Raw genomic sequence first — 27,592 nt, forward strand, 5'->3', positions numbered from 1 at the left:
GTGCTCGCGCGCGGTTGCCATGGCGCCGCTTGACGTCACGGGCTCTGTGTTGCCCGTGCGTTGCGACGCGGTGATTGGCGGAGACCCCGTGTGTGGCGCTGGGAGAGCGAGAGCGAGGCTGCAGCGGAGCGAGCCGCGATATAGGCACAGTCCGCGCCGGTCACCCGCCTAGAGACTCCCGTCCCGTCGAGCCCGCAGGTAACGGCCTCGCTAGGCTTCGCCTCGCCGCCTTTTCTCCCTCCCCCCCCGCGAACCTTCCCCTTCCTTTCCGGGTAGGCGCTCCGGCGGCGGGACCCGCTGCGGTTCAGGGGCGGCGGCGGCGGCAGAAGAGACCGGCGGGGGGTGGGGTGCGGCGGCGGCTGAAACGGGAAGAGGAGCGGGCGAGGCGGCGGGTTAGCGGCCCCCTTCTTCCCCGCACAGAAGGGCGGCTCCTCCTTGCCGCGGTGCTGGGCGACACCCACTGCCGCGGCCTGCTGGAGGGGGAAGCCATTCATTCCCTCCCTGCGGCGGCAGCGGGTGTCTCTTCTCCTCCTCCTCTTCTCCCCCCCCCATCTCTGCGCGCGCTTCAGACCCCCCCCACACACAGGTGCGGCGACGGCCCCACCTGCTTCCCGCGCCTCGCCCTGCGAAAGGGGGCGAGAATGGAGGGCAGAGGAGGCGGAGGGCTGAGCTGGGCGGCGGCGCTCCTTTCTCTGCCTCGGCTACGGCAGGTGAAGGTCCGGGGCGGTGCCCCTTGGCTACTCGGACCGGGGAGGGGAGCTGATCCCCCCCCCCCATTCTTGGGAGGCGAGCGCCTCTACCTGTGAGGCAGAAATGATGAAGGGGAAGGGTCGCCGCCGCCGCCGCCCTCCATCCTCCCTTCTCTCTCCGCCACCCATATTCATATTATCTTTGTTGGGGTGGGAGCTGCTGCTGCTCCTCCTCGAAATGCGGGGTGCCATGTGAGCGAGGGAAGGAGGAAGGAGGGGCGCCATGTTGGGGAGTAGGATGGCTTCCTTCCCTCTCTCTCCTTTCTCTCCCCCCCCTCCCCATTCGCTCTCGCTCCTTTCCCTTCTTCCATCTCTCCGCCTCCCTCCCTTCCCGCGGCGGCCTTCTCTCTCTCTCTCTCTGGTCGGGCGGCTGGTTAGGGTGTGGCCTCCTGCCGGGAGCGGCACATCCAGCCGGTGCGATCTGCCGCCGCATCGGAGGGGGCCGCCTTGAAAAGGAGCGGCGGGCGGGCGGGCGGGCGATCGAGGCGGAGGAAGGGAGCGGGAGAGAAGGAGGAAGCGAAGAAAGAAAAGGCGAGGGGGCGAGTGCGGGCTGCGGAGGCTCCCTCGGGGCGGGGACGGCGGCGGCGCCGCAGGGCGAGGGGAGAGGCGGCAGCAGCGGAGGGGCAGGTGGGCGGGCGTGTCTCTTCTCCTTCCTTCCCCCGGCGAGGCGCCGCCTGGGCTTCCCCTTTTTCCCTTCTTCTCCGGCCTGGGTCTGGGCGGAGGAGATGCAGCAATCTCCCCTCCCGGCGCGGGGCGGAGGTGGAGGGGGATCAGCGCGCACACAAGTGGGCTGGGCTCTGACTCGGATCCGCCATGACAAAGAGCCCAGACAAGGCGCTTCATGTCTCGGAGCCGGGCGGTTGCGGCGCTGGGAGGGGCGGCGGCGGCAGCCTGGCCTGACTTGTCCTCTTCCCTCGCCCCGCCACCCCTCTCGCCCACACCTTTCGCTTTTTGTACCCGCCCCAGCCATGTTTCTAAGCCGTGCCAGCTGCAGCGGCATACTCTCGGCCGCCTGTGCCAGGGAGTGCACCGAGCAGCACCATTTTAGACAGCCGAGTCCTAGCTACACTGTGTACAGGAAATCACCACACGAATCTTTCCTTTCGGGTCAAAAAGCAAGGTTCCTTCTCCTCCGCAGTCTTCCCAGATGCCACCAGGTTTGCAAGGGGAGAGGTTGGGTTGCTAAGCAGCTAACGTTCCCTGGCTTTATTTCCATATATTAAATTGCCATTCCTGAGTAGCGTCATAGTTGCATTAAATTGCCATTCCTGAGTAGCAAAATGATTCTTGACCAAGATGTTTCTCGGTCTTTATGAGGGTAAGGTCACCAAAGTAGACAACATAGTGCAAAACCTTCACGCCTCGGCTGCTTCAATAAAGTAGCTTGACAGTTGCAGCTTGGCATCCTGATTCTAAACTAAGTTCTGTTATAATAAGGGACTTGCATCATGACCTTAACAGATGCACTTTGAATTAAGTTTCATTGATTAAGCTACGCAAGAGTTATTTGCTTCCAACCCTAATATTGATTGAGCTGTGTAGTAGCTAAATTCATTTGCTTTTGGGCCCAATGGCCCTGATACCAATCAGGATTTTTTTAACCATGTACAAGAATGTAGTTTGAGAAAAGAGGGTACGGAGCTATACTTGAGTAACTTTTGAGAAAGGAAGGAATGGCTCTCACAACACATTGTGGTGAAATTCTTAAGATTGCAAACCTTCCAAAGGGTTTGGTGTTTCTCAAAATAGCAATGTGCTGATAGTAGCCCCTTCAAACAAAAGGCTAAGATCATCTAGGGGACAGATAGCAGAGGCATCTGAGGGAATAGTTCACATTCCATGCTTGAAAGGTTTTATTTTTTTAAGATTGCAGAGGCCATATCCTTCCCAAGATTTCATGAATTTAATAAAAATGAAGATTAATTTGACCCATATCTCAACAATAATATAGAACAGGCATGTCCAACCAGTAGATTGCGATCTACTGGTAGATCCCTGGCTGATCCTGGTAGATCGCGGGGCCCTTATCAATCGTGGGATTAAATAAAGTTTACCAAAAGTTAACAAATAAAAGCTGAAGAACTCTGGACAATCCTACCCCAAAAAAGCTCAATGACTCTGGGCAATCCTCAACTCTGGGCAATCCTTGGCAAAAAAAGCTCAACAGCTCTCGGCAATCCACCCACTCCATGAACGCTCCTCCCTCCAATGACAATGGGTAGAAAACTGCCAGTTTTTTTATACTGGGAGTAGATCGCAGTCTCTTGGGAGTTGGACGTGCCTGATATAGAACTTTGGAATGGGCCATTGAAATCAAGTGGTTTTTGCATCCAGTAAATGTGTGTCAGTTGCAATGTGCTCTTTATGTTGCTAAGAGATAGCTGAGTTGCAGATGATTTTGCCTGATAGATGTCTAAATAATTATTTGATATTTTTCATTCTCCAGAGAAATCAGCATGGATAAAAACGAGCTGGTGCAGAAGGCCAAACTGGCTGAGCAGGCTGAGAGATATGATGACATGGCAGCCTGCATGAAGTCTGTGACTGAGCAAGGAGCAGAATTGTCAAATGAGGAGAGGAATCTTCTCTCTGTCGCTTACAAAAATGTTGTAGGAGCACGTAGGTCATCTTGGAGGGTTGTGTCAAGCATTGAACAAAAGACGGAAGGTGCTGAGAAAAAGCAGCAAATGGCCCGAGAATACAGAGAGAAAATTGAGACTGAACTAAGGGACATCTGCAATGATGTGCTGGTGAGAATTAAGGCTCTAACTACTTCCCCCCCACCCTAAGTAAACCTTCAAGGGCAGATAACCCTCTAGTAACACTCAGTATTGTTTAATCAAAGTATAAAGCTGTTTATATAAAAAGCTTCTAAATATCTTCCCCTGCCACCTACAGAAAACCAAACAGTGGTCTTAACTTGCTTCTTCCTAAAACTTTGCAGCTGGATGCTTGTAGCAAAACACTTCTATAATAGTGACACAATCTGCCCTATTGACACTTTCCACTAAGTTGTCACATAGATCCCACTTGCCAGTTAGAAACTGGGAGGAGTAAAGGACTTTTCAGCCTAGTTTAATTAAAACAAGTGTGCTTTCTTCATAACCTAGAGGGTGCTGTGTGTGCTTTCTATGAGAAGTTGTAATTCTCACTATAGAAATCAGGCCCCTCCCTGAATAAGATGATGTAATGTTAGCTATGACTCACCCATGCAGAACACTCTGCAGGAGGGAGGAGGAGGTAGCAACAGTGCTATGGGCCTACCTTAAGCAAAGCCATAGCAACTTCAAAGCAAGCTGACTCTATACTTGTGCTGTTGGCAACAGTTTTTTTTACCTCATAAAATCTTTTAAATGAAAAAACTATTTTATTGATGTGCCGCTCAACTAATTGTTAGTATTTGTTTTTGCTAAAGATGAAGACAATTTCATTTCAACAAGAACTTGAGAAAAAAATACTTTGATGCACTGAGTCAAGTCATATGAGCATAATTACCATGGTTTTTTCCATCTATTTTGTAAAACCAGCTGTACAAATACCTTGGTGAGTTCAAAGGCCATCATGTATAGTTGAGCTCAAATTTTAGATACACTTACTTGAAGGTCATTCGTTTATCTTGGATTCTTGCCATATAAAAGCATTGAGAAAAGTAGAGGAATAATCAGATGCATGTTGTATATGAAATGCAGTTTTTGCTGATAACTACATAAACCTTCATTTCAGACTAGTCAAACACCATTCTGTCTGGAGCATGGGTGTGGGAAAGGAGCCCATATCTTATCTGTCACATCTGTCACTAATTTTATATATATATGTATTATGTGTAAGATACATGTAATAAATCAGATGTTTAAGTCCATTAATTTCATCAGATAAAAATCTGATACTTACCTGACATTCTCAGTTGACATTGACCCCTTACAATATCAAATAGTTGGCTCCATTATCTTCACAGTGTGTTTAACTAGGTTTTTCCCATCCAGAAAAGTTTCAAAGAAGTCTGGTTAATGTTAGCAATACTTTCTTTAAAGCCCATATCCAATGCATGTCTGAATTCTTTTTTAAAAGCCTCATTGCATTCGTTACTGGAAAGCTAAATATTTAAATCACTTGGTTTCAATTTCTGTCTGTATTGGATAAAAGACCCGCTTGGTTTGTGCTAGTTGACGCCTATACTTCAGGAGATTAAATCTATAGCTTTATTTGCAGAACTTAAAAGAGTGCTCATTTGGAGCTTTATATGTTGCTGTGGTAAAGGGAAATACTCTATAAAATTAGGAAACCTAGAAAAGTAGCTTGTAACCCAGATGCTAAAAAATTCCTTGCTCCCTCGCGTTCTCTAATAGCATACTAAAAAGAATCTCGGCCAGAGGAGCCCCTATATTTTAAGAGAGTGGTGGACTAGTGGAGCCTTTCTAATGATGGAAAGGAGGCAGGATTTGTCTTTACCTGAGTGGTGTGTCCGAATCGGACCTTTCTATTCTATTCTTGTAGGTGGGAGCACTGGCTGTTGGATAGAAACTGTTAGGTATTGGGGGAAGATAAAAAGTGATACATAAAAACTTACTGGGTTAGAAAGCTACATTTAAACCTGGGTGGCTAGCATGGTGGCATCCAGATGCTGTTAAACTACAACTCCCATCATCCCTGACCATTGGGCATGCTGGCCGATGTGGAGAGGAGTTGGGAGTTCAACTTCCAGAGGTTGTAATGTTGGCTACCCCTCATCTAGATATTGCAACCCATTTACTTCCTCATTGACAAAGTAGCTTTTTCTGGTTTCTTTATTGGACTTAACATGACAAACAGAAGCCAGGAACAGGCTTTTTAATATAGTGCAAACTTTGGGCTTGGAAAATTGAGAGGGGGGGAAGAGAGTTTTAGCGCTTTTCCTCCAAGCCGTTGTGCATTCTCTCCCATTCCCCACCGAGCCCTTTGCTCAGAAGTATTTCCCAGGCCTAGTTCTGCTTTCTCTTCATCCAAGTCAGGCACAATTTCTAGGCTCTGAGTAAGGTGTAAAAGTCTTGTCAAGCTGCAGTGTTTAGTTTTGGGCTTACAGGATAAGGTGTCAACATACTGCCTCTTTCTATAGGAATGGGGGACAGACAGGCAGTGTTGTCTCCAAGTATGGCACATTACTTCCTCATAAATGAATTACTATCACCTAAAGGGAAAAATAAAATGTGCAGTCAAGTACATTGAGTGATGTGGATGAAGTCTTCTCCTCGTGTGTGTTTTTAAAATTGTTTATATTAATATCCTGCTGTTTCTGCAACACATACTTTTGGCTTAAACAGTTGGACCATATCATGTGCCCTAAGGCTATTATCTGGTCCAGGGTTTCCTCCTCTGTGCCCTAGCTTGCAGCCTGTTTGCAGTAGCAAAAATTCACACCCCATGTGTGAGCAGGCAGCTCTTATGCATGCCCATAGAGAAGCAGGTGATATTTGGGCAGCCTCTGACTTGTGTGAATGTTTCATTCTCTTTGGAAATGGGAAGAGCGGAAAATCCCTCCATGTGATTGCAGAAATAGTACTTTGCCTGTGTTTGAAGTTGCATTTTTATTATTTAAATTTTGCTCTGTAATTTTTTCTTTGTGAACTTCTCTAGGATCCGCTGGGTACTGGGTAGTTTAGAAGTTAAATAAAGTTTGTGACAGTTGCACGTATGGGCCTTGCACGCTGGCACTAGCTCTGGGGTCCAGTTTTCCACCGACCACCTTTTTCATAGCAAGGGCAGTGAGGCACTTGAACCTTTTTCTCTTATATGGACACGGGGAGAGCAGGGATCATCCTTGCAGTTATACAGTGTTTGGATGGTTCAGTGCAAGAATAGGAAAGGCACCCCCTCCCCAAGTCTTACCTCAATGCTAGCCAGGACCAAAGTAATTAAGTCCCTATTTTCTCTCAACTTTATAAATGTGGAGCTGAGCAGAGGGCTGTCTTGCTCAAGGTAATTGCATTCCATTGACATCATGGAAATAAGCCTCCTTGTGTTTAAATGAAGCACAAATGGGGTTTCCTTTATGGGGGCAAGATCTTGCGTGGCCACCAATTTTGACCTGGCTATCAAGGAACAGCTATGAAATGCAAATTTCACTAAAATCCTCCTGAAGAGATGGCAGAGGAAAGTAGTTGGGTAGATGGATTTTCCACACTGGGTGATTTAATCAATTTTAAATTGACATAAAATCTAATTTCCATTTTGATTCCTGAGCAAGCATAAATAATGTGTTTTACCTGTTATGGCAACCTATCAGTTTGCAGTGGAAACAAACCTTTATACCTACTATATTGGCCAATAATTCAGAACCTTTGGCCCTGTAGGCCACATTGCTTTGGATTATAAATTGTAAGTATACTTAGGAATTGGAGCTGGTTGTGCAAGAACGGGTTTCTGTTGGGCTGGGTTGGTGTATTTGAAAGGACATTTTTAGTTTGTATATCCTGCCCAGTGAAGAAATAAGTTTTAATATCTTTCTGAACTCACTTATGGACTAAGTCTCCACACCTACACAGGAGCAGGGGCTGATAATTACTGGGCAGAAAGAAGTGTTTTGGTCATGAGATGGAATGTGTTCAGGTTCAGTGGTTTAGGAACCAGAAGTAGTTATAATTTACCAGGATAAATTTGTGGTCTACAGAGACATACTGTACCTGTAATTCTGTATTCATTAATCTTTTACATAGCAAAGTAGGCTCAAATCTGGTGTGTGTATTAAGGTGTTGGATGGTATTTAAATAGATACATTTTGTTCTAAATCAGCATATTTTACATACTAAAATATATTTTAGTTATAAAGGAAACTTTAATTCTGCTATTTATAAAATAAATCCCAGGTCTGTTCACTTTTTAAAAAAATACAAGCAGCATAAAAGCAAACAAAATGACAGCCTGAAATACAGCTTTTTAAGTTTATTTTATATATACATCTGAGAATAGTTATTTTCTGGGGTTGTGAGAACAAGCAAGTTTGCATTCAAATGAAATATTAAATGTAGGTTTTTCACCATACCTGCTTTCCCCCCTTCATATATATTGGGGATTTAGATGAACTACCAATTGGATAGAAGACTATAGTAATAAAGCATGTTAGTGTGCATCTATGCTTCTGTTAAGTGAAACATAAGCCTGTTGAAATAAAATTGCCTCAGTTTCATACTTGGCCAACTTAATAGGTCTTTTTCTGGGTAATGTTTTAATAGGTTTGGGTCAGGATTCTAAACCCAAACTTCAAAATGGTTCTTTCTGGATAAAGGAATGTTTTTACTGTTCACTGGTAGGTTTGTTCTATTCATAAATTAAAATGTATCCAAAAAATTCTATACTTAATTTTAGGTGACAACAAATTGCCTGCCTGTGTTGATTTCATCTCTTGGGAAGGGTTGAGATCTAGCCACTTAGCTTTGAGTACCATTGTGCCAGGTTGCTTAAGTTGAGGTCAGGTTCTTTCCTTGAAAGTCATAAAGTCTATAAGGTTTAGACTCTCTGCATGGAGCCACTTTGGAATTTCTTGCACCTGCCCTTATGCTTATACTTTTGTCGCTTGCAGGCTACTATTTGCAAGGGAATTTATGTGAGTTGACTACTAAGGCAGTGGTGGGGAACCGCTAGCCTCAGACCTAATTAGACCCATGAGGCCATTTCCCCCAAACTCTGCCCATCTGTCAAACACCTGAGTGTCTCGGATCAGCTGCACTTGTTGTGGGGGTTCCCATTGGGAACTCAATAGGGCATCCATTGTGGCTGCTCTCAAGTGTTCATCTCCTGATAAGCACTGAGAGGAGCTTCTTTGAAGATGCAGTACCAATCAGCTGAGAGCAAGCACCTGTCAGCGCCATTGATTGGTGCTGACAGCACACCTTTAAAGGGGCTGCTCACAGCACCCATCAGCTGGTTGGCACCGAGCAGAGGAGCTCTTTTGATGATTTGTCAGCTCACTGGTGCTGTTAGCACGCCTTCAAAGGAGCTGACTCTTGGTGCCGATCAGCTGATAAGCGTTAAGAGGGAGCCCCTTTGAAGTAGTCACCTGATGTCATAATGATGTCAGATTTGGCCGGGGGGGGGGGGGAGAGATGCCAAGTGTAATTTATACTAAAACTAATGTACCAAAGCATCAGGGCTTTTTTTATTTGAGGCACACTGGTGTGGCTGTTGGCACAGAGAATTAGTGCTAGAAACAGCTTAAAAATCTTTTGGTAAGCTGCAGTTTTGCCAAACCATGGTATGGTAAAATAAGTATAGATTCTGTTTCTTGACATACTACAGGTGTGCTGCCTTATATAGACAGTCTGTAAAATTAGTTATTCAAATCCCAATACACTTGGATTTTTTTCCACACTACTGGCGTTTCTTGTAATATAACTTGTAATTGCTAGCATGGTAAACCCGTATTGTGAACCAGAGGAAAAAAATTGCTTTTTGAAAAATATAGCAGGTTTTTTACTAAGAGAAGATTTTCCTGACTACTAAAGGCAGTTAGTTTGTTTTAAGTAAAATAAAGTGATTTTGCATGGGTTCCAGACTGCACAGATAAGCTACATCTCTTTAATGTGAGTATATTTATGCTCCTCATTTTGTGAGTATATTCATACTCCTCAATTCATGCTCCTCATTTTGTTGGCAGTAGGAAAGCATTACCTTGGCTATAGAAGGAATATTCTGTATCAGTTATTGATTGAGAAGTAATTGGCTGACACTCAATATTTTGTGATGGCCTTGCAGTTTCAAAACAACATACTTAAACTGGAATAAAATGCCAAAAAAAAATTAATCGTCTGCTGTGGCAGGATGTGACTACAGGCTATGTGGCAACTACTGTAGGTTCTAGCATTAGTTTTGTATAGTTCTGAGAAAAACATGTTCAGACATAATTGTGGCATTACCATGAGCTTTTGATGTGCTCAGTACACTTGTAAAGCCCAGCGTAACTGCAGAGGCAAGCCACCTGTGATTTAGCACAATGAATAGGAGCTGCTGCTTATGCCAAGGTTTAGAAGGCAGCAAGATGTGTCTAGAAAAGATCAGTGGCTCTTGCCAAAACAAAGTGGTGAGCTCTCAAACATGTTTGTGAACTCTTAACTGCACATTTATAGGAACTGTAGATAACCATAGATGTTATACTTTCCCATCTCTAAACTTCCTGGCAGAAAAAAATTGTAAACGCTTCTCTTCATGTCATTCAAAAATAATTCAGATCAAGTGGAGCCACCTCTTTTTCAGCATATCAAGAAATTAAAATATTTCAGCCAATTTACCGAATTATTGTTTTGGTGTATTTGGAAGGAGCAATAACCTTTAAAGAACAAATCCATGCATTTTTATTTTTGGCTGTATTGCTGTTAATGAGCATCTGATCTCTTGTGGGACAAGTGAACTGTTCCACTTTGTCAGAGGGGAAATAGAACGTTAATACTGCAATTCACCAATAGTATAATTAACTGAAATCCCCAGGTAACTTCTCTTAATGCATTATCAGCACCTGCATTTGGGAAATTGAATGCTGAATAGATTTTCATGTAGCTCCCATCATTCTAATAGGCCAGTTAGTTTGGATACTCCTTACAGAAAGTTAGCTTGTTAGAAAAGGCTGTTTTCAACTGTATCTGCAGTATATAGAGCTCTAGACTTGTAGCCCTATGATGAGCTACTGAGCTACAGTATCTCAAATTTTGAATACCTATCTAAAGTCAAGGATGCAACATAGTACATTGTGATTGGGCAACACTTCTGTCTCTCTGCCTTTATGTTCTGTCTTTTCAGAATCCACTTAGTTATTGAGGGGAAACCATGAAGTCACTGACTGCAGTAACTGAGGAGTTATTTATGGTGTAGTTAGCATGAAGTTTAGGAGCTGGGAGTTCACACCTGCTAGAACACTAAAGAGACTAGGGTGTAAAAGCTTAGGGCTGTGAACCAAGATCCTTGGCTGTTCTAAAATTCCAAGTGTGCCAACAGATTGGATGTCATGGGTAGACTGCCTGTAGAAGGGCACTCCATTTCTCTGTCATACTGAAGGTGATGTGCCACCTTTTAAAAGATGTGAAAGGGGAATGGTTCACTTCTGTAGTTGTCATGTTTGCATGATTTTAGACTGCTTGGTGAGCTGGTCTTTAGTTCTTAAACGTATATAGTGGTACCTCGGGTTACAAACGCTTCAGGTTACAGACTCCGCTAACCCAGAAATAGTACCTCGGGTTAAGAACTTTGCTTCAGGATGAGAACAGAAATCGTTCTCCAGCAGCGGGAGGCCCCATTAGCTAAAATGGTGCTTCAGGTTAAGAACAGATTCAGGTTAAGAACGGACCTCCGGAATGAATTAAGTTCTCAACCAAAGGTACCACTGTATAAGGAGAAAAATGCTATAAAGCCTTTACAGTGGTACCTCTGCTACGAACCTAATTCATTCCGGAGGTCCGTTCTTAAGCTGAAAGCGTACTTATCCTGAGGCGCGCTTTCGCTAGCAGGGCATCCCACTGCAAAGTCGCCTCCAGCATGCAATTTCCGTTCGCATCTTGGGGCAAAGTTTGCAACCAGGAGCATCTACTTCTGGGTTACTGGAGCTCGTAACCTGATGTATTCATAACCAGAAGCATTCATAACCAGAGGTACTAGTGTATTTCTAGAAGGGAAATCCCATGTTGCAGACATACACTCTTTCATAGTTAGTTTCAGACTTAAGTTGGAGAATACTGGAAGATTACTGAGCTGCTGTCATAAATAAAAGGGCCAGGATTCAATCTGGCTTATTTGACAATCATGAACAGCCTATGCTGCTTGCTTTTTGGAAGTGTGGCTCATCAGCTGAAACCACCCTGCAAGTGCATGTGTGCTTGCGTAGACTCATAAGAATGTAACTTAGGCAAGAGCTGAGTATCTGGCAAGTGGAATTTCAAGCATGCAGGTCTAGGAGGGGGAGAGAAATACCCCTCCCAGTCCTACCACTTGCCTCTGCAACTGCTCTCCTTAGCTGCTATGCCTCAACCAGGGTTTGAGGCATGTTCACCTGTCATGTTAAAGGAAGCTGGCTCAAGAAGGGGTCGTAGAATAATAGTGACATGCAAGCAAGAGGACGGTTAATGTGTGCACAGCCATGCTCCTTCCTTTACAAATGCTGCTGCTGTTTCATATGTTAGTAACAAACATGGATGGGAATTTGATTCCTGCTGTGTAGTTCTTAGTTTTGTCTTGTGGCTAGGCAAAAAAACCTGGTGTGACATTTAATTTATGTTTTTGGAGTGGCAGCAAGCAGCATGGAGTGCTGTCCTCTAGTAGTTGGTGCTGATCCACTTAAATCTAGACGCTCATCTACATAACAACCTCATGAGTTGTGATGCTGTGACTAGGGTAACTAGGAAAAGCCTGTAGAACTGCTGTTGCTGATAATAATAGAGAGCGTACCTGTGCAATGCTTTGTCAGTGTTATGCATGCTGGGTTTCATTGTCAGTTCAATTACATAGCCCAGACTTTTCTGTCACTTTTAAATTTTGCTTGTTACTGATACAAAACTAATTGTATCATTTATGTCATCTGTCCCTACTGAACACTTCCACTTTATTCTGCTGCATTCTGGTGTTAAGAGAACCATGCAGTCAAAAATAGGTTGAATATATAATTATATTAAATTGGCTTAAATCAGAAACCCGAGTGAATGTGAATCACAAGTGGTGTGGTGTTTTGCATTTTGCATCATCCACAGCTTTACTTAACAATTGTTTGATTGCTTTTGGTACCCACTTATGAATTTGGCACAAGTTGTCAGAACACGGTTGTATGTATATTGAGTGGTTTGCTATTCTGCTTTTTCATATCCTTGCTTTCAAATATCTCTGTTTCATTAGGCTTGCTTGATTTTTGTCTAATGTCACTTGCTCTTCAAGTAGCTGAAGAGGTTTTATTTTTAAGGCCACATATTTTATAAGATGTGGCATAGACAGTTAACCCTGAATCTACTCTTTTTGCAAAAGGGTAGACTATAGTTTCTCATCTGTGTAGTATTGAAGTAGTATCTAATAATAGGGACCATGGTTATCCTGGCAAATTACAAATACAGCTGGCTAAGAACAAAAGTTGCAATTACTTGTCTTGGGAGGGAATGCAAGTTGAATAGGATTAGATTGCCTCACCTTAAAAGTGTGGCTGTCTCTTGAATGGAAGGTTGGTGATCGTATTAAAAGGATTAATGGGTGTTACCAGCACTAGACTTCATATAGAGAAACAGCTTGATTATCTGCTCCTCCTGCACCACCAGCAGTTTCCCTTTCAGCAGTTTCTCCTGTTACAGCCCCTCAAACAGTTTGAAAGTTCCTCAGAGTAACTACTGAAATAAGCTCCTGGTTTGAGTGAAAATGCATTGGATTGCAGTTAGTAATAACTACACATCACATAACTTAGGATTGGACAGCTTACAACCACTGCATTATTCTGCCTTAATTAAATAAAGTAGTACAGAAGTGTGAGAGAGGGTATTCTCTGTGGTAGCCCTTAGCTTTGTAATTCCCTCCCCACAGAGGTGTATCTTGTCACCTTTGTAGTGTAGTTCTCCTTATATGCTGAAGATATACCTCTTTTACACCTGAAGAGTACATTTTAGGATCTAGTCTATTCTCTTGATTATAGTTAATTGTAACTGATTTTAATTTTGTGTTTTTAAATTGCACCCCACCCTGGGACCTCGTGGTGAATTTTAAGTTTCATATCTTAAGGGGAAATGCTCCTGACGTCACATGTTAAAAGCTGGCAATATGCATACTAGTTTTGACTCTTGATAGCCACCCATGAGATCTTAACTCAGTTCAGTTAAGGTTAACCATCTTCAAACATCATTATTGCAGTTTGTCATTGATGCTATAGTAACAAATGTGAATTAGGTGAATATTTTAGTGCTTCCCGAATTTTTATCTTGGCTAGTAGGGTATTTAAAGGCCTTCTCAGGAACAAATAGCTATCTACTTTTCCATGAGCAGCTCCCATGTGATTGGGTCACTTAAATATTAGCCCATTCATGTGGGAACCAGTCGTGGAAAAGTAAACTAGGGCAGTCTTAAAGGGCCCCCAAGTGGCTTCCTTCTGAGGAGTGAAATTTTCCTTATCCCAAACAGTAGGATTGAGAGGTGCAGGGGGGGCGGCCGCACCGGGTGCAACATCTGGGGGTTAGGGTTAGGGGGCTCAAATCCACGGGTTAGGGGGCGCAAATTACTTGCCTTGCCCCGGGTGCTGACAACCCCACGCTATGCCACTGGAGAGGAGACTTGGAGAAGTAGCCCATGGGTTATCACCGGGTTATGAGTAGAACAAAGCATTGCATGCACATGTGCAATAATACTTGAGTCTTCTTGGTTCTTTAACACAAAGGGAGTGGTGGGCTTTATCTTGTGTATTAACCCAGTTGGGTAAAAGCTTTTTAGGCCCAACCAAAATGCATAATACCATGATTCTCCTTTCAGAATACTTTCAGATTCTCTAGTGCAGTGATAAACTGTTAAAGCATGTAGTAAACCCTGGTCTTCTGTGGCATTAAAATCAGTTGAAGCCAAGGTCCTCCTTACGTGCACATCTGGCTGACACTAGCAGCTAAAGCAGCAGCATAGGATCAGACTGGCATGAGTTGCTGCCCATTCTGTTACTTCAAAAACTTGTGAAAGATAGACTTCCACTTGTCTGTAGAGCTTGGTGTGTGGCACAACACCTGTGTAAAAACCTACTTTACTTCCTTATCTCCAGGGTAAGAATTGCCTCTGGGCAATCCAGCAGGGAAGCATTACAGATAAGATTTCATTTTTTTAGATTTAGGTGCATATGGTTGACCAGATGGTAAAAAGATAACTGGGGGCTAGTAATTTTGGGGGGGTTATTTTCAATGATATAATAATAGACCATTTACAGTTGCTTGATTTCTGATATTACCACTAGCGGGGAAACTTCAGTGGCCACAGGCCAACCGGTGTGTACAGTTTTCTAGTTGTCAATGTGTATAGCCTTCTGATTATTCTTTGTTTTCAATTGCAGTCTCTGTTGGAAAAGTTCTTGATTCCTAATGCTTCGCAAGCGGAAAGCAAAGTTTTCTATTTGAAAATGAAAGGCGACTACTACCGTTATTTGGCTGAAGTTGCTGCTGGTGATGACAAGAAAGGTACAGTGTGTTGGCTTCTTAGTGTCAAAAGTTCCCATGAAATTTTCCAACAGTCTGGTATTTACTGCTGGAATGTTACACGTCAATAAAGGAAACAAGTGTTGAGTGTTGCAGTATTGTAATATTTTAAAGATGCTGATCTAAAGAATTGACTTTCAGAGTGACACGTGAGTAAACATAATCAAAAATTAAAAGCTTTTGTAAGTGACCATTAATGTTAATCAACAGGGTCTCAAAATACGTGCATTGGCCATTTGAGCTCTTTTGACATTCTCTGTCTCCTCTGCCCAATAAGTATACTTTAGCGTTAAAGTAGATTTTGCAAGGTGGAATTGTAGAATTGAAGTTCTTAGCAGTAGTGAAAAAATTCAGCATTAATAGTTTACTCAAAGTGTGTCAGAACAGTTGGCATCTAATATTTCATGGCTGTCTGCTGCTGGTGTTTAGCATGGTTGTCCCCTCCTGAAGGACACAGTAGGGTCAGCTACAGGCTCTAATGCTCACTTATTGAGGATCTGCAAGCCAGTCTTAGGAATGAGCAGTGATGAACAACTCGCCAGCAAGGTGAGGAAACAGAGCTACAAAGTGGGTCATTATTAAAGACCAGGTGTTAGGAGGGTGGGGTCTGGTGAGAAGGCAGGATAAGAGGCAAGCTGGTCAGGAGAGTCAGAGAGGTACAACACAGAGAAGGGAAAGACCTAATGTTGAGCTGGAATGAACAAAGCTAGATCACTGTTATCAGTGCAGGGAGGAAGCTATAACTGAGAATGACTGGAAGTAGAAGAGCATATCAGAAGATTCTGGCAGAAGGCCAAATTGGAGGATAATAGGTAAATAGGCCATGCTTGGGAACTTCTGGTTGGAAGCAGGAGTGAGATACTACACTGGGGTTGGCAGAACCGCCCCATATGGAAGGAATACTCCAGTGCATTGAGGTGGCAGGTGAGGATTCCAGACTCAGCCAAGTTAGTTTTTTTTAAAAAGCCTCTTACGAAACCCTTAACTGAATGGGAGTAAAGGTCACTTCCCCCTTGGGTACCAGGCAAAGGAGCTCCCTGCCATAAGCCAGAATCTAAGCAGGTGCACACAAACACATCTGAGTCATGGGTATAATAAGCCATTGGTGATTTTACAGTGTCTCCATTTCTGCAGGGATGAAACATTGGGAGTTTGAGGTGCCACTCTTGGCTCAGCCAGTATCATGTGCTTAGAAAGTAAAGAATAGCCTATGTAACACCTTTTTTAAAAACCATTCTTAAATTCTTGTTTATGGTGTGACAAAAAGTGTACAGTGGTACCTTGGTTTAAGAACAGCTTAGTTTATGAACAACTTTGTTTAAGAATGCTGCAAACCCAAAAGTAGCTGTTTTTGGTTTGTGAACTTTGCCTTAGAATAAGAACATGTTTCACTTCCTGTTGAGTGTGTTCCATTTGTAAATTGAGTCCCTCGTTGCTATGGGAAAGCACGCTTTGGTTTGAGAACAGACTTGCGGAATGGATTTAAGTTCGTAAACCAAGGTACCACTGTACTCTAATACTACTCTAGGTAATTTTCCTTTAAAATACAAATCTGGAATGTTGCTATTTTGTTCTGATACCTTTTATGGCATAATGTTGTTCAGGCATATCTAGATTTCCACAAGTAATGTTGTTACTCAAAGATTTTGAATTTTGAAAACCACTGTTCTCTGCATGCTGCATGTAAAAGTGAGAGACTTTTAATTCCAGTCTTAATGTGTTGGAAGTTTTAACCAGTCAATCCCTTACCCAATGACAGAATTCCTTATACCTAAAACATCCCTGACAGGTTGCCAATCAAATCCTCACTTGAAAACCTCAAATTTTCCTAAACTAATATGCAGCTTGTTTATTGAGCTGCCATAATAGATGTATGGAAAGCTTTCAAACTATCCTTTATCTCCCTGTAGCTTTTTAAAAATTTGAAGACTGAGTCACCACTCCTCAGTTCTAGGTGTCTTCCATCAGCTCTAGTTGTCTTCCCTTTAGGATAGTTGTCTTCAATTTAGAATTAAAGCACCCAGGATTACCCTTTGTATCCTCACTACAGCTGGCTTCTGAATCTCTTCAAGTTTTGTAAAATGTGGAGTTGAAAAGTAGGTACTTCAAAGCAAACCAGTCTAGTACAATCTTAGGTGCCCTGCAGAGGTGTTTGGAAGCTTTTACTTCCTTTTTGATTAACCACAGCTTGCACTGTCAATTGAACCCAGACAAACTTAGTAACGTAATGCTTGTAATGTTCACTCCCTTATTCTAGTCACTCATTAAAAAAACTCCACTGGATGCTTCCTTACAGCAGTGGCCTCTGTAGTAATAAACAGATTTAGCTATTGTGTAAAAACCTGGAGTAGTTTCTAATGGCTTTTTATCTAGCTATCGGCTAAACTTGCTCTTGTATCAGAAAACAGGTAGTCTGGTGGATTACAGAGCCGTGATAACTTTGTAGTACAGGCAAAAACCATTTTTGGCGCGTCTAGTTGACATGTGATCACTGATGTGTGGGTTCTTTTGGACCCGGGAGAGGGCAGGTGGGGCACTTATACAAGCTCTGCTGATACACACATGAGGGCCAAAAATAGAACCACCATGTGAAATGGTTGCTGTCTGTATTCATTTTTCTTCTAGGTCAGGGATGGCCATCTCCCAGGAGACTGCGATCTACTCACAGACTTAAAAACTGGCAGTGATCTACCCCCTTTTTAGGGGTTCAGGACAAAGTTGTTGAGCTTTTTTTTAGGGAGGAAAGCCCCATTTTAAGGGTTCAGGGCAATGTTGACCTTTTTGAGGGGGGGAGCCTGTGATCTACCACAGGCGTCCAGCAATCTACCCGTTGGACATGCCTGTTCTAAGTGGTTACACTGCATATTTGTAACAGTCACTTTCCCATAAAAAACCTGCAAATCTCTAGCTCATAGAATCAATCCAGGCTGCTTATTTCCTCCCTGACTGTCTCATAGACTCTCAGTCCTATGCTCCAGCTAATAGAGTTATTGCTACACCTATTACATGAGCATAAGGAGCTGGGATCCTGGGTCAAAAGCACAATTGCAGTGGAGAAAAGAAGCAGCATTGCAACAGTGCCAGTGGCTCCCAGAGAGTACCTAATAACTGCCATTCACCAATCCCAGTGATTGCCTCCACAGTTTTTTAGTATTTCATTATGTAGAATACTTACCCTACTTTATAGCTCCAAGAAACTCTCAAAACAGCTTACAAAAAATCACATTCAAATCATGTTTGGTGTAAAGAACAGAAATTAAATGATGTCTCTATGGTGCCAGGATCATGCCAGTAGCATTTTCTGGCCCCTGCCTTCCTACCCTTTGCTGTTTCCCTCCATGAGCCTGGCAAAAAGCCTACTGTTTGGACTGTCAAGAGAACTGAACTGAGCAGACCCCTGAAGTCGACTGATTCCAGATACAGGGTGTTGCCCTCTTAATTACTGAGCTATGGAATTAGTTTTGCTGGAGATTATTTTCCAGGCTGTGTGCTTATGCCATGTATGGGAGGAGTATGTAAGATAAGCCAGTGATTTCAGATTAAATGATTTGATTATGTCTCTGTGCCAAACAGTACAGTACAGTATTGTCCATGCATGAGTTGTCTCAAATTCCTACTGCCTACTAAGGCAGAGGTCAAAGGGTAGAAATGAAATCTTCTGCTTTCAGGACAGCACACTGCTATCCTTTAGACAGAGCTGCATATGGCTCCATTTGTAGTTGATTTGTTCCAGTGCTTATCTTCTGGCTCTTTTTTTGCCTGGAATAATATGTCTTAGTTCTCATTGAAGTGGTAAGCTTCTTCCAGGCTGTGCCATGGTGGAATATTTCTCAGTCCAACAAATAGGAAACTAACATGTCAAAAAGGGAAGGGTTTAGCAGGCAGGCACGTCCAAAGTCCATTTCGGGGGCCTAATCTGGCCCGCCAATCTGTTTAATCCGGCCCCTGGAGCAGTTTATTTCCTGGGGTAAAAGCCTTAAAAACCCTCAACAACTTCAATCCTAAAAGAAGCTCAACAACTTTGAGTAAAATCATAAAAAAGCTCTACAACAACAATCCTTTAAGAAGGCCAACAACTTTGGTTGGCCCCCACAGCCCTTCACTTCATCAAATCTGGCCCTCTTTGAAAAAAGTTTGGACACCACTTTTCTCTGACTTAATATTTTTTTATGTCTAGACATCACAAGGAGTACTCGAAAACAAACAAACAAAAGTGCTCTGTTGCCAATTATGTGCCCCATTCTCTCTAAAACAGGTCAAAGAAATGTAGTTACATATATTTGGGGTCTCTGTTCCCTTGCCAGGGCTTATATACTCCTGGTATTGTGTCCTGATTTGGTTACATTACGTTGGCATCTCATTCTCTTTCGTGGCAGATGTGGCGGGGCAGCTGTCATGGGCTCTACACTGACTCCTTTGAGGGAATTGACCACTTTGCTGCTGCCAAGACATGTAGGAGATCCAAATAAACTGGGCACGTGTATGGTTACCTCCCAACACTGTCCACTCTCTTATACTGTCATAGCTAAATCTAGTGTCGTAGATGCACTAAATAGCTTACAATGATATAATGTCAGGTTATGCTGACTAAAAGGGATTGAGGACAATCTTATGCTCCAACTAAGCATAATTCAAGGGTAGAGTTTCCCCCAAAAATATTCTAAGGCCTCTGTGTATGGATGTTCCTCCTTCAGAAATGCTGTTACATGCTTTCACTGCTGATGTTTTCATCATAATTCATAAGATCTCCAAAAAGGAGATAGCTTAGTTGCTCTTCTTTGTACCTGTTCCACTTCTAAGTCCTCTGCATTGGTGGCAGGAAAGTCTGCACAGTATTTGAATTGACCTCAGTGCTTTTATACAGCATACCAATTATATCTGTCACTTCTGGAAACACCTCACTGTATTTCCCCAAAGTAAACCTGCCCTTTTTGCAAAAAGGAGTCAGGAATGAAACAGTAATGCTAATTGCAAGATTATGCATTTAGAATTCTCTGTAGCTAAGGCATTCAACTTTTTGCAAAATGACTATTACTCTAGTTCATAAGGTCGGTCTGTCATTCCCAAATTAAACTTTGCTGAGCGCTCTCTTTATTTCTGCTAGTATCAGTTGGGGTTTGTGCGCTTTCAGGAAATGAAATAAAATACCCATCATCCTGGTTTTTGTTCTGAATATTGCAGGTTTTTGTAATGCTATGAGTGGTTCTCCCAATGCTTTTGGTTTCTTTGCTTTAAATGTTAAGGGCAGGTTTGGAGATTAGTGCTGGGTGTAGGCAGGAAGGGAAGTATCAATTCTGTGAGCAGCAAACAGAGTGACTGTTCTGAATGTTTGCAATATTAGTATTTTAATTACTAGCATTGGTAATAGCATTTTCTTAGTGCCTCTTAAAGAAAGGTGGTTGGATATATAGGTAGTCAATTCCAACCATGCCCACGATCAATTGTAGATAAATATGCAGTAAATGTGGCACATTTTTAGTGTCTAGCCAACATACATCTTCTGTTGCCTGTGGCAGAAGGCTATTGCTGCTTTAGTTTTCTGTACAGACAAAGAGAGTTTCACTTTTTAAAATTTATCCTTTGTTTCCCCACCATTATGCCATCCTCTGAAATACTGAATTACTATTGCCAGCTCTCTCTGACTTAGGCTAGATATGCCTGTTTTGAAAGGGGGTGTTTAAACTCCTTACTACCCTTGCTGCAGGTTACCCAAACACATTCTCATATCAGTGGGCATCTTTCTTTAGCTAATGGGCAGAAGCATTAGCACTTCTTGTGGTTTGGATGCTATCTTCCTCGATGAATTACAGTATAGTGTTCCATTTCTTTGCAGTAGCATGGTTGTCATTCAAATCCTCTTCAGCAGTACTGTTGCCAGCCAATTTACCTTTATGTATTTAAGTGTTACAGGTCACATTTGTCTTAAATTTTGTAAACTAAATGCAGTGCTTACCATTATCCATGTTGCTTAAAAACATTGCTGTTGTGAAGGCTGCTAGGAGATCTTTACTAGCCAGAATTTGTGGGAGAGTGGGATTTTTAGCATTCTACAGTTTGGCTAGCATTGTTGTCACTCTTTGAAAGCTGTTCATCAGTCAGTTGGATAGCTAGCGTAGCTCTTTCTGGCCAAGATTTGAACCTGAAAGCTGTGATATGCTAGAAATCTTAATTGAATCTAGAGTGTATGGAAAGACAAAACCCCATCAAATTGGCCTTTAACTTGTTTGTATAACAGAGTGCAATCCTGGGAGTAAACCACACTGAATTCAGTAGGATTTACTTCTGAGTATTCGTGGCTAGGACTGAGTAGACATGGTTAGGATTGAGTATAAGGTTTTATAGAAAAGGGTCTACTGGATACCTGGATTCAGTACACATGGGCATATACTTCCTTATTTCTAATTATTGTTTATAGATTTTATTAACAGCTTCAAAATTCTACTTTCTGAAACTGTGTACAATTCTTGTCCTATATATTAAGGCATCTAGTCTATATTTGTTTTAACATACTCCAAAGTGCAATTGCTAACTTTGTGTTTACTTCTTTGGTTTTAAAGGGATAGTGGAGCAGTCGCAACAGGCATATCAGGAAGCTTTCGAAATCAGCAAAAAAGAGATGCAGCCAACACATCCTATCAGATTAGGTCTGGCTCTAAACTTCTCCGTGTTCTATTATGAGATCCTGAATTCTCCGGAGAAAGCCTGTTCCCTTGCAAAGACTGTGAGTTAATAGTCTAATTACTGCACTAAATAAAATATTTTTGCCAGTGTTGCATGTACAAATGTACTTTTTTCCTTTCTTACATAGGCTTTTGATGAAGCCATTGCTGAACTTGATACGTTAAGCGAAGAATCATACAAAGACAGCACACTAATAATGCAGTTACTGAGAGACAATTTGACAGTAAGTACTTGTACAGCTTTTATTAAGCCAAGTTATGTACAAACAAGCAGAAAACAATCTTGTGGGTATCCTAAATCACCAGGTAGCCAAGGGTTAAATAAATAAATAAATGTTAATTATGGAATGAAATGCATGATACGAACGCTTTGCTCAGTTGTGCAGCTCTTGGAAAGAGTGCCTTTTTAAAGATGAGGAATAGCTTTCTTGGAGATTATCCTGATGAGTGCTTTCTTATTCACACTACTAATGCTTTAATCAGTAACACATGACTGCATTTTTCTTAAACAGTTGTGGACATCGGATACCCAAGGAGATGAAGCTGAAGCAGGAGAAGGAGGGGAGAATTAACCAGCCTTCCAATTTTTGTCTGCCTCATTCTAAAATTTACACAGTAGACCATTTGTCATCCATGCTGTCCCACAAATAGTTTTTGTTTACGATTTATGACAGGTTTATGTTACTTCTATTTGGATTTCTATATTTCCCATGTGGTTTTATGTTTAATATTAGGGGAATAGAGCCAGTTAACATTTGGGGAATTTTTGTTCATCCAAGGTGGCCAATATAGGGATGTGGAATTTTTATAAAAGTTTTACATGTTTGGCATAGTACTCTTGGTACTTTGTGGCCTCCCACAAAAGCCAATGTTAAACAGCTTCCTATGTTGAGCAAAGAAGAAACTGCTTGCATATTGGTCTGTCACAGTGGTAAAAAAGGGATGATTGGTTGCAACCACGCAGGTGTAGAATGTGGGTACTTCAAAGGTGGAACACATAGCCGAGGAAAATTAATGTCCCATGGATATTACATGTCAATCATGTGAATCTGTGGAATCTACAGTCCAAGTATACATCTCTGATTGCATCTGAAAAGTGTTCCTTAAGGTGGTTTGCTAACCCAATGAACTTTCTCTAGGGAAGGGCAGAAACGGTTCACATTCCATTACTTGTAAAGTTACCTGCTGTTGCTTTCATTATTTTTGCTACACAATTTATTTGTATTTAAATGGTTTAGGCAACCTAAGAACAAATGTACAAGTAAAGATGCAGTAAAAATGAAATGCTTGATATCCATAATTACACTGTATATCGAGCACAGCAGTAAAACAAAAACCCATGTATTTAACTTTTTTAGGGTTTTGCTTTTGTGATTTTTTTTTTTGATACTTTGCCTAACATGCATGTGCTGTAAAAATAGTTAACAGGGAAATAACTTGAGATGATGGCTAGCTTTGTTTAATGTCTCCTGAAAATTTTCATGAACAATCTAAGCATAACTGTTAAGAACATGTGTATTAAGTTGATGTAAGTGGAATAAAAGTTTTATGAATGGACTTTTCAACTACCTTCTCTGTAGCTTTCCTGTACATCTGGACTCCTTTTCAAAATATTTTGCTTTATTAGAATCCACAGTGTAAGATTATTTCTGAAGTTGTCTGTATCCAATGTCTCCCCCCTCCAAAAAATAATAAGAAGAATCTAACGTCCCACATGCCTGAGAGGCTGCTGCCTTCTGAATTGTTTTGCTGGCACATGTTGAGGGAGATAGAGAGAGAAAGTTAAATACAGTGTTTGTAGAATGTGCAACTTTTCATTGCTACACACATGCACTGTGCTTTGTATGCATTAGCCACCATGCTAAATGTAGATCTGTTTGCATGCCTTAGCAACCCACATGCCTTACACTGGGGAAAGGAGCACAGATTGCCACATTTATGAGGCTTGGAAGTAAATGAGTCAAGAGTGAATCCAAGCATACAGAAGCAAGCAACAACCAGACAAACTGGCCCATGCACATTCCTTCCATTGGGTGTGCATTTTTCTGGGCAATCGCTGATTAGCATAATTCTTAAAATAGTTCCTTTTTAGCGACTACAATTATTTGAACAATAAACTCATAAGAAGTATAGAGTACTGACCTGAAATGCAATAGGATTTAATAGGTATTAAATAGATGAAACAGCTGTCCGCTTCCCCTTTTCCTTTGAGTCACCCAGAAGGGCATAAAGCATATTGAGAAGGAGACAGAATATAATCATTTCCATCTTTAAGGCAGCAGTGGCCAGCTTTGACTAGGGAGTGAGGTAGCCTCTTTTCACCTTTTCCTGAGCAAATTAGCCTGAAAATGCTATCCCTGTTCTCCAAGCAGTTGGCATCCAATCCAAAGCAGTGCACCAATGCACTGCTTTTCTCTAGCCCCGGGTATCTCTTTAAGTTTTTTGGTTGTAGGGCCATCAGCTAGTTGGCTGAAAGTAGCATACTGCTCTGGCAACTGTCAGCGCTGCCTCTTAAGCAACTGTGTTTGACTAGGGCTTGCCAGTGCCAAGATTTGCATGCACACTATGCCATTCCTTGCCCACAAGACATGCTTCCCCATGGGAAATGAGAGATCACAATCTATAGTGACCTCTCATTCCCCCTGTGAGATGAGAAGAGCAAAATGCATGTGCAAAGCCTATCTATTTGCCAAATTAGTAATAGTGATAAGTGTCGTTCCCCCCACCCCCCGGAATGGTCATTTTTCTTTGTAATTAGAAATTGCTCAGGCACTGAATATTATAGAATATGAGAGGCACTAAATGTGTCACCTTTGTCAACATTTTTTGAATTTTGCACATCTGATTGTAATTGGAGATGCCATTAAACCCTTAGTAGGCAATATGTTCTGCACCTTCACTGTTAGAATGCCTAACCTCTAACCTAAATACTTCCAGCTGCAATTTAAGCCTGTTCACATTTAAACTGTTATGAGAGCAAGCAGCAAAGGTTAATTCTGGACAGAAGCTGCTCAAGGGTCAAAGATTTGATAACCTGGCTGGAGGTGAATTCTCCAGAGTTGCCAGTTCTGACACTGCTTTTGGAGAGAGAATGGGATCTATTGTACTCCCTCTTTTCTTTTTTGCCTGCAAGCCTTAAAAGAAGTTAACTCTCCACCCCACTCCATTTGCTTTTTACCTCTTCTCACCCATGTCATCCTTTCCTAGTGATACTAGATGGGAAAGGGATAAGTCAGAGGATTTTACCTCAAGGCCCATCGGCCATCTTGGTCCTTGATACCTATTTATAGTCTTTCAGGTGTAAGGCCCAATAATGTTGCTGTCTGTTTTCTCCTTGGTACAAAGGAAGGGTGTAGTACTCCTTATTTTGCCACTTCTGAAGCCAAACTTCCTAGTTTGCGGTAAGGCCATTGGTCTAGCTGTTCAAGATGTGCCTCCAGGTCTTCTCTGAAGGTCTGGGAGAATCAGGTCACACTTAAGGCTCAAGGATTCACTGTTTCTAGCCTGAGCAAATGAGATTTTGCTTTCTATCGCCTAGTCGAGTGGACTGGCTTAGCTGCTTAAAAGTTAAGATTAAGGAGAGTAGGCTTTCCACTCTGAAGTTTTCAACATGATTATGAACAGACTCTCTTCATGATTATGGGAGTGTCTGGTCACTGACCTTGTGCATCTTTGAACACGTGCATCAAGAACCAAAGACCAGCAGTGCTTTTTTTCTGGGGGGATGATTACCCCTAAACATTTTGTGAATCTTTGTACTTTTGTCCACTTACTGTATTTATTTTTCCCAGTTTTAACTATAAAATGGTGATTTTCTTGAGTCAAAATTGAGAGTACCCCTAAACATTTTTAAGGGGGGGGGAGCACTGGAGACCAGCAACCAAGTCCATCAGTTCAGTGGTAAAAAAAAGAAAATAAAATAATTCTCCTCTGGGTCTTGTGCAAGGTGAGGTAATTTGAGATGGAGGTGATTGTAACGGCTTGATGCTAGCTGCAGAGATAGTACTTCCCCAGTTTTACAGAGCTCGGTGTCAACAAATGCTGGCCTCCTCTTCTCAGAGTTGACCTGTTACTCATCCAGATCCATCATAGCTACAGCTGCATGCCTGGAGATTGAACAGCAACTGGTGGAAACGGGCTTGTTTCTGTGCAGTGCTCCAGATCGTTTTGACCTTCTGTCTTGCCTCCACAGACAGGATTTATGAGACTGTGTGGAAAGATTTCCCACAATGGAACAAAAGAAATAAGTGTCACCTTCCTTGGTCTCAAAGGTTCCGACACTCTGCTCTTGGCTCAGCCCTGAGCAACATCCTGAAGGATACTTCCCAAAAGTCTTTGGGCTGTATTCAACTTCAGTTCTACTCAGACCCTTTGATGAACCTAAGGTAGTCATAACCATTAATATAAATGGGTCTACTCTTGAGTAGAGCTAACATTGTATGCACGTAATCTGAATTTTCACATTTATCTCTTCCTCCTCACTGGCAAATATAGTATGTTTATGCAAAGGAATCTGTTGGCATAAAGTCTCATACACCACCTCTAAGGAACCTGAAGTGTCTCAAATACTTTGTAGAGAGAAAATGACATGTAGACACAGGGCTTGCTATGCACTTTAAAAGGGGAAATAATTACATACTTTAAAAGAGTAAAAGTGTGCTTCAAGAAGGAGGGGTAAGCAAGATACACTTGCAGGCCACTTGTAAAATCAGCCAAACAAAGGCCAAAAGGTGTTCTGGTATACTTTTGGAGTTGGGAGAAGGTGGCGATGGGGAATGGTGTGGTGAGCATTATATTGTTGGCTTAAGAGAAGGCTTACCTTTGAGTGTATCTCAAACATTTTTGTAAACAGTGATACTTCATTTGTAGCAGAGCCTACAAGCTCAAGAAAAATCTGATCAAATGTACAAGTGTCTGTCAAAGAAAAAAAACATTACTTCCAACTTAAGACATCAGCCTGCATCTAGGTCAAATAGTCTCAAGGGAGTGAAAATCACATGGGTGCACATCTTGGATGCAGGTAAGTATACATTTTAAGAAGGGTGATGGCATATTTTTTTAACCCACTTAGAACAGTACAGCTACCTTTCAAACAAAGTGTTCTGTACAGTAAGCCCATGATTTACGCACATTTAATTCAGCTTTACGTACTTGGCAGAAAAAAGAATATAAAAAGAGCAGAAAGGGAATGAGCATCCGGGGGGGGGGGGGAATCATCCCTACGCAACAGTTGGAGAAGCTTCACATGCCAAGTTTTCTCTACCGAACATAGAAAATCAGACCTGTCCTAGCACTAAGGGTGGCTCGATTGTGAAGCAGGCTTCAGGTTCCAGCTGTGGCAATTAATTTGTAGCTCATTTTAAGAAGCAGCAGTTTTTGGACAAGCCTGGGCTGCCAGCATCATTCATACTATCTAGATTGATGTGAATTTCCCGTGTTGTTGTCTGAAAGTCATTTAGGACAAGACAATGGTGTGACTCTGAAGGCAGAATGCTGGACTTCTAGGGCCACAGGCCTGATTCGGGTGGATGGAAGTCTACTTGTGGCTTTTTCCTTGCACATGTCTCGTCTTTGATATACATGCAATTTATCTTTGTCGTTACATTGTCAGATCTGGATGCCACAGTCACTGCCATGTCTTTAAAAGAGATGAGGCAACCCTACTCTTAGGTCAGTTCACATAACCACTCTGAATGTCTGCTTCTCCATCTGCCCCCAGTCCATATTACTTCATTAATGTGACAAACCATCTGCAAATGTCCAGGGAATTACTTTAACGTGGGGGCAAGGGCTATTAAAATGTGCAATAACCTATCTATAGTCTGCTGTAGAGAAAGGACAGTATCATCTACTCTTGCATTTCTGAAGTGGTTCTAAGCATTCTTCACAAGTAATGCTTTGAAAATGGGGAGGTTGAGATGTAGTTTAATTTTCGTGTTCTTAATATAACGTTAAGGGGCATTTTAAATCTGTTGTTAGCTGTCTCGGGAGGGTTGAAAACATAAATCTCTAA

The 27,592-nt window shown here is 42.2% G+C and overlaps 1 protein-coding gene across 1 annotated transcript; it reads left to right on the forward strand.

Annotated features, from left to right (window-relative positions):
- Window positions 1-39: 39 nt before the first annotated feature.
- On the forward strand, window positions 40-23,144 carry YWHAZ (tyrosine 3-monooxygenase/tryptophan 5-monooxygenase activation protein zeta). Its single transcript, XM_081919028.1, has 6 exons — window positions 40-198; window positions 3,196-3,499; window positions 14,758-14,881; window positions 21,457-21,620; window positions 21,708-21,803; window positions 22,092-23,144. Exons 2-6 carry the CDS (start codon window positions 3,206-3,208, stop codon window positions 22,149-22,151), a joined length of 738 nt encoding a protein of 245 aa, XP_081775154.1. The 5' UTR covers window positions 40-198; window positions 3,196-3,205; the 3' UTR covers window positions 22,152-23,144.
- Window positions 23,145-27,592: the final 4,448 nt, after the last annotated feature.

This window comes from Podarcis melisellensis (genome assembly GCF_964234715.1).
Source record: "Podarcis melisellensis genome assembly, chromosome: 7".
Taxonomy (NCBI): Eukaryota; Metazoa; Chordata; class Lepidosauria; order Squamata; family Lacertidae; genus Podarcis; species Podarcis melisellensis.

What these genes read in the sequence shown, in the direction of transcription:
- YWHAZ (XM_081919028.1), top strand. Translation starts at nt 3,206, where the DNA reads ATGGATAAAAACGAGCTGGTGCAGAAGGCCAAACTGGCTGAGCAGGCT. An exon ending in TGCTGGTGATGACAAGAAAG is followed by an intron (nt 14,882 to 21,456) that starts GTACAGTGTGTT and finishes TTGGTTTTAAAG; the next exon opens with GGATAGTGGAGCAGTCGCAA. An exon ending in TACTGAGAGACAATTTGACA is followed by an intron (nt 21,804 to 22,091) that starts GTAAGTACTTGT and finishes TTTCTTAAACAG; the next exon opens with TTGTGGACATCGGATACCCA.